Source organism: Schistocerca piceifrons, chromosome 11 (genome assembly GCF_021461385.2).
Source record: "Schistocerca piceifrons isolate TAMUIC-IGC-003096 chromosome 11, iqSchPice1.1, whole genome shotgun sequence".
Taxonomy (NCBI): Eukaryota; Metazoa; Arthropoda; class Insecta; order Orthoptera; family Acrididae; genus Schistocerca; species Schistocerca piceifrons.
Window position 1 is genome coordinate 114,661,011 of NC_060148.1, and position 13,890 is coordinate 114,674,900.

At 36.9% G+C, this 13,890-nt stretch overlaps 1 protein-coding gene across 2 annotated transcripts in view; it reads right to left on the minus strand.

Annotated features, from left to right (window-relative positions):
* LOC124720317 (zinc finger protein ZFP2-like) overlaps positions 1-13,405 on the minus strand; it is a 161,235-nt gene extending 147,830 nt beyond the window's left edge. The window contains exons 1-4 of one of the 2 annotated variants that reach the window (XM_047245622.1): positions 13,268-13,317; positions 11,696-11,785; positions 8,010-8,152; positions 6,793-6,855 (exon numbers count right to left, since the gene is read on the minus strand). In XM_047245622.1, the coding sequence (XP_047101578.1) occupies positions 6,793-6,855; positions 8,010-8,051 (105 nt within the window). In that variant the 5' untranslated portion in view covers positions 8,052-8,152; positions 11,696-11,785; positions 13,268-13,317. Of the gene's footprint in view, positions 1-6,792; positions 6,856-8,009; positions 8,153-11,695; positions 11,786-13,267 lie in introns of both variants that reach the window. The other variant, XM_047245621.1, reaches the window with a different exon arrangement.
* Positions 13,406-13,890: the final 485 nt, after the last annotated feature.

A 13,890-nucleotide genomic window follows, 5' to 3' on the forward strand; every position in this document is an offset into this window, starting at 1 on the left:
TCCTGAGACATCATGAGGTTCTCCAACACTCAGCCCCTGGGGCAAGTATAGAGTGAGGCCCATAAGACATCATGGGCATTGAAGCCACTCAGTAGAAGAAATGGGCAGGGGAGCTGCTCAATAATTCCTGTGAGAGCCTTGGAACCTATTGCATCCTGCAAAGGTAAGTACAGAGTGCAGATAGGAATTGTCAGACTTGCATGAACCCCAATGGCTACTGCTCATAGGTCAGTAACTAAGGGAAGAGGGTGAAGAGTGGTGTGTGTTATTGACAAACACAGTGACACCTCCCTTGGCTTGTTCCCTCGTCAGGTCATCCTTACTGTGGAGGCCCGCCCTGTAGCACAGAGGAATCAGTAGCTTTGAAATGTGTTTCCTGTAAACAAAAGCACAGGGACTGTACCTGTGCCAGGTGTTTCAGTTCCTCCACATGATTCCTGAACCCATTCATGTTCCACTTCGGTATGGGAGCCATTTATCATGATGGTTGGACTTCACCTTGTCTTACCTCTGGGATGGGGAGCCTATAGAGGTTGGAGTTTCCATTTTGGGGCAAGATTGTTGCTCTGGGCGGACTTCGGAGTCCATTGGCTCTGAAGCAGTAGCAGCAGAGCTATCAAGTTGGATGACATCGACATGGTCTGACAGTCTACTGCATGTTTTTGCCTGTGGCTAAACCTTCTCATTTGCTTTCTTGGCCTGGGGTGGCTTTGTGGGAACAACCTTGCGATTGTTGACAAGATCTCTACAGGTCATAAAACCTTTGCTATAATTCAAGGTGTTGTGGAGCTCCATGTCAATGGCATATTCTCCAGGGCATTTAGCTTTCCTGAGATGTGTTGCTAGTTGGGAACTACCAGTTTCCACCAGTAGCATGTCATTACAGAGTTGTTTGATGGATTTCAGTGAACCTGCGATACCCATCAAATCTTTCTGAATCTAAAGAGGTGAAACCTTTTTGAAACTGCCCTCTTTCCATTTCACAATTAAAAACACATTCCGACCAGCATCATGTGTACTGTTGCTCTTCATGGACAAATTCTGTATAACACCTGAGTCTGGAGGCCTGTCTACATGATCCCTCTTATTTGATTGGGTGTTTGTACCTAGCAGTGGCCCACCCACCCCACTGAGAAGTGGAAGAGGAAGCTTCGAAGAATCCATCTTGGTCCCATTAGCAGCTAGGAAAATAAAAGTCCACCTAGACAGAGTCCCATGAGCATAGGTAAGCTTCTTACAACTAAAGTGTGGCAGGTTACCCCCAGAGGTTGCCTGCTACTGACTGTTTCACATCAACAGCCATGTGTCTCATCAGCATGCAGATTATGGTTTATATATATATATATATACACATATAAGTATAATGGAAGGAAACATTCCACGTGGGAAAAATTATATATAAAAACAAAGATGAGGCGACTTACCGAACGAAAGCGCTGGCAGGTCGATAGACACACAAACAAACACAAACATACACACAAAATTCAAGCTTTCGCAACAAACTGTTGCCTCATCAGGAAAGAGGGAAGGAGAGGGGAAGACGAAAGGAAGTGGGTTTTAAGGGAGAGGGTAAGGAGTCATTCCAATCCCGGGAGCGGAAAGACTTACCTTAGGGGGAAAAAAGGACAGGTATACACTCGCACACACGCACATACCCATCCACACATACAGACACAAGCAGACATAAATATGTCTGTATGTGTGGATGGATATGTGCGTGTGTGCGAGTGTATACCTGTCCTTTTTTCCCCCTAAGGTAAGTCTTTCCGCTCCCGGGATTGGAATGACTCCTTACCCTCTCCCTTAAAACCCACTTCCTTTCGTCTTCCCCTCTCCTTCCCTCTTTCCTGATGAGGCAACAGTTTGTTGCGAAAGCTTGAATTTTGTGTGTATGTTTGTGTTTGTTTGTGTGTCTATCGACCTGCCAGCGCTTTTGTTCGGTAAGTCACCTCATCTTTGTTTTTATATATAATTTTTCCCACGATGAATGTTTCCTTCCAATATATTGATATCATATATATATATATATATATATATATATATATATATATATATATATATATATATATTAGAGGGAAACATTCCACGTGGGAAAAATTATATATATATATATATATATATATATATATATATATATATACATATATATATATATATATATATATATATACATATATATATATATATATATATACATATATATATATATATATACATAAAATCCAACCTTGCGATCTGAGTGGTCAAGCCAAGACACAATGTTCCAGTGTCAAGCCGGAAGTTGTCGCTGAAGCTTGTCCAGAGCTTACAGTGACAGGAACTGGAGGAGCGTACCTGTCCCCAGCTCAGTAACTTAGGGGTTGCCAAGCCCTTAACCAGCAAATGAATGATGAGCCCCTGAGGGCACTGAAAAATGAAAATTAGTTGCACTGTAACAAAAATTATTTTAACAAAACTAAAAATGTGTGCAAAATGTCACTGTACAAAATGTCAATAAACAGTAAGACATAGTGTACTGCTCACCACAAATGGACTGTACCTACATTTTTAGTGCCCTACACAACTAGAATATCAGGAATACCATCAAGATGTGGAGATATTATGGCTATAAGGCCAACATGTCAAAGCCATGGAGTAATAAATCAAATTGTGGAGTCACAGGGAAAAACTGGATGTATGGCAATTGAAGCAGAACCATACAGGCAAATGTGCAGCTGTACACTTTCATACATTTTTTCACCCCCACATCTACCATAGATAACACATACTAACAAGCTCATTCATTGCTTCCATTATTTATCCCCATCTTGTTTAATCCCAATATGATGAACAAAATACAGATTTGTGTTGCCAACAGTTGCTTCAAATCTTTTCAGAGACTTTCTCTCGTTTCATTGAACATGTAATATGGTACTTGCAATGTAGATTACTATGGCTACCACAAAGTTTCCAGGAGATATATGACAGGAAGTATTAAGATTCATCATTTAACTTGGGACAGTTAGCAGCATCTTTAAAGTAGTAGCGAAAGGAAGTCTTAAGATATTGCTTTTGTAGGGAAACTGAAAATGATTTCAAAAGCAGTGATTGTTTCAGAAAGGGAGCACATGCTGCTCTTTTGTCGTTAGATGTGAAGTCATAGAACTACCTGAACACTGTCAGTTTATTTTAGATAATGTGGGACACTATACTGCCATATTTATCTCTTATGTTTATCTGCTAAGTTCAATAAACTAAGGAAAAACTGCTACTTAGTTTGCACTGTACTAATAAACATGTATTACAGCTTATCATGATAATGCTATGAAGACAGTCTCTTTCAGTATTACAAAGTGTCCCAAATTGTTACACATTACCAGGATAATACATACTTTCAGCTCCAAAACAGTCTGTCTACATTTGGTCCACAGTTATACTGAAGTAGCATTACAGGACTACCATGAAAATATGCAGATGTAGCAATAGGGGTAGAAACATAATGAAATCCAGTTAAATCGTTCAGTTCCACAACGCCAATACAACTGACAGAAGTAGAAAAAGCGGACACTAACAAGAGTGCAATTCAGCAAATTTTTCATATTTAGATCTACAGGGTACAGAATCTAGGTAGTGACACACTTATGGTAGAGGATTTCTTTAGCAATTACTGATGTGCATGCTAGTGGCTCATTCGCAGAAAATGTAAAAATTTTGTCTCCAACTAGATTAATATAGAAAACTAACACACTATTCCACTTTAAGGGCAAACACTTAACAATTAAGCTAGCATATGACTAGGTCAAACAATGGTTTCCTTATTGTCCCAATGACGACCAAGACAAAATTCCCATTTTAAATAGCAAAGGAAGTTGTAGTTTCTGTTGAAATGACCTTCCTGGACTGAAAACCATATATTTTCTACCACTATGTCATTGCTTACAAGAGAGAAATTCAGAACATTTAATCTAAATGACAAAAAAGTCTAGTGAATACATCAGGGTAATTGTGAAACAAATCAGGAAATAAATCGACCATCAAATAGCTATTAGACCAGCAAGAGGCAGAATACAGCAGCTCAGCTGATGTGAATCTTGAGCTGGCTGACTCCTTGGAAGCTCACTTTTTGAAGACACAGTGTTGCTGCCTACCACTGCAATGAATGGGAGCAGAAACGCCAAATAGGTCACTGTGTTTTATTCGCAGTTCTGTAACTCTGAGTTGGGTCTAAAGCATAGTTATGAATAATATCCAGATGCATTGACTGTAATTCATAAATAAAGAGCATGGAAAACTTTTCTGCAGCTCTCCTCTTCTGTAGCTGTCACACACAATTTTGGCTTTCTGCATTAAACAAACTGAAAATCTCATTAACTGGAAGCAATTTGCTTAGGTATCACCAGACACTATTAACATTATGAGTGAACAACATTCATTTTAATATTATGTTCTTGAAAACAGTTTTCCTTATGCAAAACTGTCATTCATTCCACAAAAACCAAAGAGGCGAAAAGTATTGTCTATTCTGAACAATTTCAATATAGCACCTGATGGTACTTTGTCAATAACAGCAAAAAGCACCCGATGAATGAGCTTTTCAATTGTCAGACAGCATACAACACTGAGGAACCAAATTAACAAGATGATGTTACCTAAGGTGAGCACAGATTGGAACTTCTATGTAATATCTTGCAGTTGGCACATTTTGTACATTAATTTATTTCTTGATTATTTCACACTGATGACACCTCTAGGCTATCACAACATTCATACATGAATTAACAAGGTGTAATTTAAAAAAACGCTATTGTAAATATTACGGCACTAGTGGCTGGATCTGACTCAGTGGACGGTGCTACTTTAATTTCATTTCATGTTGGAGACTATTGGAAATGCTTAATGCTTTCAAGATACTCACTGCCCACATCTCCTGAGACAATTTTTGAATCAGCTCTTGCTTAACTAAAAAGCTGAGTCACATAAATGGGGTATAACCAGAAGAACAAATAGGTATGGAGACAAGACACCTGGCACATTACATCAACATGGAATAATGAGAAAGTTGAGCATTGGTAAGGCAACAAATTTAGATGAAATGAATTAAAACATTTTGAGATGAAACCTAAATCATTTCTTCCATAAGTATGTCCATTTTGAAAATGTTTCTACACAGTTCACAAACACCAAGTATGTGTAATTGAAGATTTATTCGATTCATTTTTAGCACTCTGGTAATTTGAGGTGTAAGTGGCAAGTGTCTGCCACTTGACACTCATCATCCCAGTACCAGTGTGATGCAATCTGGAAGAGTCAGAAAAGGGGAATAAAAAGTCCACAATTGCAGGGAATGAAACCTGTCAGTTTCCATGGTTTAATCTTACTTTCACATGCCTAACTCACGCATAGCAGTCCTCAGGGATGCAGGATGTTGTGACTAATCTCTATTGTATGTTAGTTTCTCAAGACATTGGGCATTGATGTGGAAATACTCTAAGAACTCCAAGTTCTATGTGTGGGTATGGAGTTACATCAGCAATTTCCTGAAACTACACCTTACAAGGAGGAGCCACAATAGGTTGCACTCTCACACAGTCAAAATTTCGTATGGTGAAAGAAGCATAAAAGTACATGGACATTATTTTGTCTTAGGTGTCAACAATCAACAGTTTTCAAGAAAATGACTGGCATAGTTTCTTTGTTACTGTGTCAGTATGCATAGTGGCTGATATCAAGGGTTCAACTTTTTGCACTCCATGTCAAATCTATTCATATGAATAAGCCTTTTTTGTCACAGAAGTATGTTCAATTTTATTTTTATACTACAAAAGAACCAGTGTATTCCCCAGGGTTGTATCTGTCACAAAAACAGTCAAAGCATAAAGAACTGAAACACCACCAGCAACATGCTAAGCCGTATATACCACAGACACATTCTTTGATGTATGATTAGGAAAAATAACTTCACTAACATTCTAAACATCTGATGATCTGGTGATAATTTCATGGAAAACCAAGCATATCAAAGTATTTTCTCAAAAGCTATTCATGCTTTCCTCCCCTCCTCTTCCCTACACCACACTCATATACTTAGAATTCCAAAGATACATGTATCAACCTGCATCATCTATGTAAAAAATATATTTATAGGGACAAAAAATTATTTCAAATACCAGAAGTTCACCACTTTGTCAAAAAGATTTCAATAAGGATATAAGAAACATAAGTTAGAAATTAACAGATATAACAACAATTTATGACTGTAAGTAGAAATTTACTTCTGCCACAAGTACTTGGATTTCCCAAAACAAACTCGGATTTCCAGTTTTTTTACAGACATTCTCATCCACCATTAGGCACTACAACCACAAGAATGAGATTCTAACACAACCCAGGATGCATGCTTGGACAGCCTTATCATTCCGGCAAAAAGTCTCAAAAGCAAGAAATCTTGACTCCAGTTCTGGTTACAGCAGTGATTTTCACGATTTGCTTTATATGTACACCAAACCAGTCACATTGAATTCCTAACTATATTCACATATGTAAGAAATAATTCTGCAAATATATATTGTACAACTGTTCCACTGGCTCAAAGTTAATACTTAAGCCCATACATTCTGAATTTTGCCTTGTTTTCCTCATTGTCCACAGGGGTCTAATATAGTACTGAGAGTCTCGCACCATTCACCATCATAGCCATTACAATGAAAACCTGAATGCCAATGGACAGCTACAATTGTTATCAATTATATTATATCCACAACAACTGTCATATAAATGTACTTAATTATATACTCATTTAAATCCTAGAATTACCTCTTGGTTCACACACACCTGCAATTCTTCTTTTACATTTATGGTGGATGGGTAAACCTGGACCTGTGATAAGAGTAAAAATCTTTAATTGGTGGCTTAAGACGTCATGGTTTTCAAATTTTTTATGAACTTTAAGTTTAACTACAGAACTGTTACGAAAAATTGTTACTACACAGTTTAACAAGAATAATCATTTTATCATTACATCTCCTTCCGGGAGAGAAATTCCGGGTGAGATGAACTCAGTAAGATTTATTTCAAAGTGAAAAACTTATCATAACACTCATAATAATGTATTTTAGCAGTTTTTAGGAAATTGCACTTCACACTTTTCCCTTTGCTACTATTTCATGTTTGTCAATATAAAGCCATCACCATACACCTTACCATTAAATGTTGGAATAGCAATTACACTGGCATAAAACACACATTTAATTATATGGAAAAACATTCTGCTTTGCAACAAAAGTAGCGCACATGTTAATGGTAGCATATAATCCCTCATTTCTGTGGTTACTCCAAATAATGGTATTAATATACTAGAGGCAGGTGCGATACATCAAGGAACATCCGTCTTTTTTCCAACTGCTTATTTTCTGATGCCTAGGGTAGACACAGAAAACTATTCAAAAAATGAAAGCCCTGAATATGGGAAAAACAATTCTCGCAATGAAGTAACAGAAATGTAATGAGATATTCAAGGTTCAAAGGATCAAAGTGGAGAGATACTCATCACTGCCCTGGTTTCTGTAGGCTGGGCTGACATTGAATGTCCCGTCTACTTCAATTAGACACTGACTTATCCAGTTAAATAGTCAATATGCCCAGGTATATTTGTGCAAGCTAACATTCTCATGCAAGTTCCGGCATTTGAGCTGGCACTGCTTCTACAGAAACTTACAAGACAAGTGAAATGAAGGAAGTAATAGATATTTCACAAAGACAGAAAAATCTGTCTCAATTTGCCATTAAATCTCAAGAGTATCACAGGCTTGAAACCAACATTTTGCTAGATTTGAAAGAAAACAAGCTAAAATTAAGATCCCTCACTAATTTCAAACACTGTAATTTACTGGAAGTTAATAGTGAAACCAACCACGCTAGCTGTTAAAATAGTTTCATTATAAAGTCGTGACCAGTTTTCACATCAGTAGAGATGTACGTTCGTATGATCTGTACAAGAAATTACAGTGGGTTTAGAAATAGATGTGTCCTACCATGAAGGCCCATATATCAAGGTGAGCTGGGTTCTGATACATTTCTTCACTTTTTTTTAACAGTCAGGGTGCAGCGAAGTAAATGGTAAGAGCCAAGTCCATTGTTCATTCTCAAGATTAAACTGACTGGAATTATGCTGCATCTATAAGAGAAAGAAAACCAGATAAAACAGTTAAAATTTCTGACTTAAAAGCAATTATGGGAACTAACTAAAATCACCACATTAGCGTGTCTTAATTTTGGAAGAGAAGTATAATAGAGCCTCAAACATCTTACCATGCTGTAGAAGTGTGCACAGCATCATTGTTACCAATACTAATGGGTCAGTAGAATGAGCCACATGTGAGATGGCACTAGTGCGAGTCTTTGATTGAATTGATGCTATCTACGAAAGGAAACATGGGGACTGGCTTTACATTTTAAAGGGTTCTTCTCAGGATTGCAGTGATTCTCTGGGGGAGTTTAATAAAATGTGTGATAATATCCAACTCACCATGTAGGAGAGTGGTGATGTGGCTCTTTCCTTTTTGTATCTGTCCATCAGGATTGATGATAATACAGCCAGCTATGATATATACACTATTTCACACCTAGTAATTCAAAGCTCCTCTAACCACACACTGTGGTATATTAAAAGGTGGCCTCCTGGGCATTGCTTCACAGACCACACAGTGTCCCTTTGTCATGTGAAGCTCATGACGGAATTTATGATAATCCAGTTTACAGCATATTCAAATGGCTACAATGCAGACTTCATCCACTGTATTAACAGAAATGTGTTGCAGAAAATGAATATAGGGTATAATGTGAGCTGCTCTGCATCATCTAGCACATCAATTATGCTCACCCCAATATGTAACAGGGATTATAGTGATGGTAAATATCATAGGATATCTTATTATGATATTACTTCTAGTAAGGTTGCTAAATAGCCGGTCTCTAAGAACATATTTCTGGCCTGTTTTGTCCCAAAGATTAGTGGCCTACAATTTAGGCATAGGGAGAAGACAATGCAGGATAACTTTAAATCATATGGTATGCATTGCATCAAGTGTGACATTATGATTCTAATATATAGACCAAACAGGAAAAGCTTTGACATATGTTTTAAAGAACATAGTAACAGTGCAGGTTCAAGATCACCTTTAAGCACCCATTTACATGAAACAGGCCATTCAATCACTAGCCTCCACGCAAATTTGTAGGTGCTGCACTATGAAAATCAGGGTACTGCACTCAACTACCACTTTTAGCATGCTATTGATATAACATATGATGAACAGTAAGACTTGGCTCTTAGCATTTACTAAGCCACATCACGACTGTTTAAAAAAGTAAAAAAACTTGAGTACTCAGCTCACATTGATATATGGCATTTGATGTTAGGACACATCTATTTTTTAGAGCTATTGTAATTCTTTAATGCTTCAATTTCTTGTACAGATCACCTGAAGATTTATCTCCACTGATGCAAAACCAGTCATGGCTTTTAAAGCAAAGTATATCAACAACCATTGCTGAAAATTTATACACCATGTGCAATTTCAGTTGCAGCTGACCTACTTCTAATATGATACATTAAAGTCTGATTAATATGTTAGCAGCACATCACATGACTAAATTTTGTGTGTATATTAAAAACAAATAATAAATTAGTATGACAGCAACAAATATGGACTGGGAGTGTAAAGATGTGTATGCTAAAAAGCACTGAAAAGTTTTGATAATGATTACTGTAGCACTCTGTAATTGAATAATTTCAGCACAGCCACAGTATCATTCCTGTGGTTGTAAATGTAGCATGATGTTGACACATTACAAATACCAAATAATATTTTGTTTGCAGTAAAATCAGGTGATATAATTTAAAATAAAACATAAAGAAATATTATTCTTCTGCAAGTTAATGAAAGCCTTTCATTTTCACTTACACTGGTGGAAACGGGACAATAAGGTAGAGCTACTTTTTTGGCTTTCACTCTGCTTAATTTAAGAAATGGCTATCTACTTGGAGACTACTTGATGACATACATTTCTGGGAAACAATGTATCGGATAGAAAATACGTTGATAGTATGTTTCAGGAATGAGAATTCCACATATGCATTTGGTGTGACGATTTACAATAAGATATTGGTCCGAGGAATAGGAAGCACTGCTTCATAGTGGGGAGGTTAGTCAAATGCATCTGTTTATGATACAAAACATACATAGACTAAAAATTAAGTTTTATGTGCTTTTGAAATTTAGGTGTCTTTTAGTTAATATAATGTGCTAAATGTGTTCTCAAGGGCCACAGAAAATGTTCAGTCCACCCACTGAAGCATCACAAGTTGTGAGAGAAACTTCCGTGTGGTATTTCAATAATTTCTGAGGTTCCAATCCACAGTTAACCAGTGTTCAAATTGGCATAATTGGTATTCATAAATTCTACCGCTTCCAATTAATCTTATAAGACTATTATTTTAAGCTAGGGTTTGTTTCACCTATCAAATTGTAATGAGGTTAGTTTTAATATATATTTAGTAGAAAATGTGAACCTGAAAACCTCATCAACCTGAACGGACCCACATCATTACCAAAATTGTAAAAACAAACCACTCAAACCACTCACAAAAATGCAATAAGCGTAAAATAAATACTGTAACAAGGATTCAGCTATTCTCGGGACATAATATTTGTTGGTTTTGGCTCTCAAAACCAAACTGTCACAGCATAATCCCAAACACGTACCATACTATACTACAGACCAGTTTGTCACCACATCTTCTATTTCAAAACATAATATATAAGCAAAATAAATATTGCCAGTGTTGCATTATATCTCTGTACACATATGTCATATCATTCCACCAAGGATTAGAGTCAGAGCCTGTTACCAGTAGGTTCAACCCACACTATTACTGAAATTGTAATCTATCAGTGTGCACGGAAACAGTGCTGTCAACCATTCATTAAGCTCCAGTAAGAAATTTCTCCGAAATGTAAATTTACTGACATCCAGTTTACATATTCAAAGAGAAATGCTAAAAAAATGGTTCAAATGGCTCTGAGCACTATGGGGCTTAACATCTGAGGTCATCAGTCCCCTAGAACTTAGAACTACTTAAACCTAACTAACCTAAAGACATCACACACATCCATGCCTGAGGCAGGATTCGAATCCGCAACCATAGTGAAGCGCCTAGAACCGCTCGGCCACACCGGTTGGCCATACAAATACAAATTTACAGATTAATATGAAACTTACTTATCAGAACAGTGACCACAATGAACAGCTCTTCAAACTTACAAAAATGTTTTATGTGGGCAGTAATCATGTAATGTTGATAAAGAAATCACAAAAACATTTCAACTTAAATTCTCAATTATTTGAAGTAAGCATACAGAATAAGAGCACACTCCAAGTTTATGTGTATGTATTATCAATGTCACTGAACAGTACATTTCGAAGTTCTCTAAATTCTAGTAAACATTTGAGCTACTCTATTCCTTTCAATCCAGTGAAATTCAATGCAAATCATAGTTTATGCAATCTTGTGAATTGTTATGTATGACAAAAATATTATCTGGAATACACCACATTATACATACTTCCCGACATATGACAATTATGTTTATTTGCTCCAAATAACACACAGACAACTTAAAGAAACACTGCTAAGACAAACAAGGATACCACTTACTGTGGAGTCTGGCAAGGTTGACACCTCATCTGTTATCTCTGTTTTTATCCAGATAATGTTTTTCTGATCCATTGCTGCAGTTCCAAGGCCCTGAAAACCAAGGAGCCAGATAAAAACAATGGTATTCAATATCCATTGTCACTACGAGATAAATCTTAGAAACAGCATTTTTTACTCCTACCACAGCACGAGTCATTGCAGAGGAAATAAATTGGAAAAAAAACACAGAAATAACATTAAGAATGCATCTCTCATGTTATGAAGTGTCAGAACGTGCTATCTCAAAATGTCAACAGAAAAATCACATGCATACAAAGATTTATTGATTGCTACTGTTTCTTTGTGCCAGTGATTCATTGTATACTACAGCCACAGTACTATATGCAGTATGGGAGATATTTTGTAGCTCTCCATCTGAATTGTAACTTCAGCAATTTGACCATGCAAACCAACTAACACATGTAACGTGAACTTTATAAATAAGACAGTTTACTACACTAAAAATATATTTTACAATAACGAGAAAGTTTAAAATGAAGCTTGCAGGCACACACACTTAGATTGTTGTCATGTTGTACAACCATCTTTTATCACTGTAATTTTTGTGCACAGTGTAGCTCTTCCTGGACCAATTATTGTTGTAATGTCCTTATACAGAAGAACTTGATAGCAGCTCACTCTGAACATCCACGCAAATAAGAGTTAAAATGTCTTCTATTGGATCCTCTTTCACCCCAATATAAACAATACTTCTACATAAACAGTAACTGCGGGCATATATGTCGTAAGTATTCAAGCATACGATTTCAAATGCTACTATCTGTGTGAGCAACACTCCATATCACAGTATCGCTCTTTCCATCCCTTAACCAACATCATTGTATCACAGGTGATATGCAAGTTGATATTAACATACTAATATAGTAAATGTGCGAAATTCACTGTCTGCCTTCTTTCACCCATCGCAAAGTATTCAACAACGTTTCCCACTTTCACTGGAAACCACAACTCAAGGAAACTGTTGCAAAAGTTGCAGAAATACTTTCCTTCACGAATTCAAGAAGGATAAATGTAGAGATCTAGCAGGCACTTTACATGATGCTATAGACCTAACGACACATCGACCAAATATTTCCGGTAACTGATGTACAAAATATATTTTTGATGTACACCAGAATAAGAATAGAAACACTACCTTCTACGCTGAAATTACAAAACATACATTTCACGGAAAGTAACACAGAGGTTATGTCAAAAAAACATAACCTAAGAAATTACATACGAAATTCACACGCTGTCCATAACCATCATCAAAGTCGCAAATGGTTATCCAATAACAGTAATTCAATACGGAATAAAGTTGCTTTCGGGTATTCAGGTTGTATCACATTAAATTAAAACAATATTGACAATTCACCAGTTCCTCGGAGCATATTCGCACCTTGTTTCACAAGTCCTTTCCATTTACCATAATAATAATAACAAAAATGCTGTAACACTCGTGTCCCAAAATAAATTTTCGTATTTTCATCCTTCATGTTAGTAATTTCTTTTTATTTATTTATTTATTACCTGAAGGACGCAATTTACAAATTTCTGCAATACACATTACACAAGATGGCTGCTACTAAGCACCTCACTTCAAAGATATTTTGACCTGAACGCTCGTCCAGAAAACGATCTGTCTGCGCAAATCAGATTTGAGCAAACAGCTCGTTGCGTGTCAACAGAAGATTTGCTCAGAAATGCGTACGGAAACTTCGAACTTGGAGGTTAGAGCGAAACTGCTCAAATCTGTTCCTACAAAGCACATCTGGGCAGACAAGTTGGAGCATGTGGGCAGGTGATCGCTGCAAATAATCAAATATGGTAGGGAGCGTAAAGATTCATCATAAGAATGAACCTCACGTAAACATTACACTATGTATTCTTCCGCGTTTGAAGGAATCTCATTGGATTTCGTTTCGCGTAGAGCAAAAGCCAACTGCCAATCTGTCTCGAGTACAGTGAAGTACGAGGACACGTTTTATGCTTTGCGTTACGCGTACACCAACTCAGATATAATAAAGAGCAGCAGCTGTACTGGCGCATTTAACCTGAAAAGCACTGGCCAGCCACCTGGTCCAACTAACCTGCAGTGATGTGAACAGTTGTAGTAATGACGTAAATGTCAATTATTGAACAAAAGGAAATAA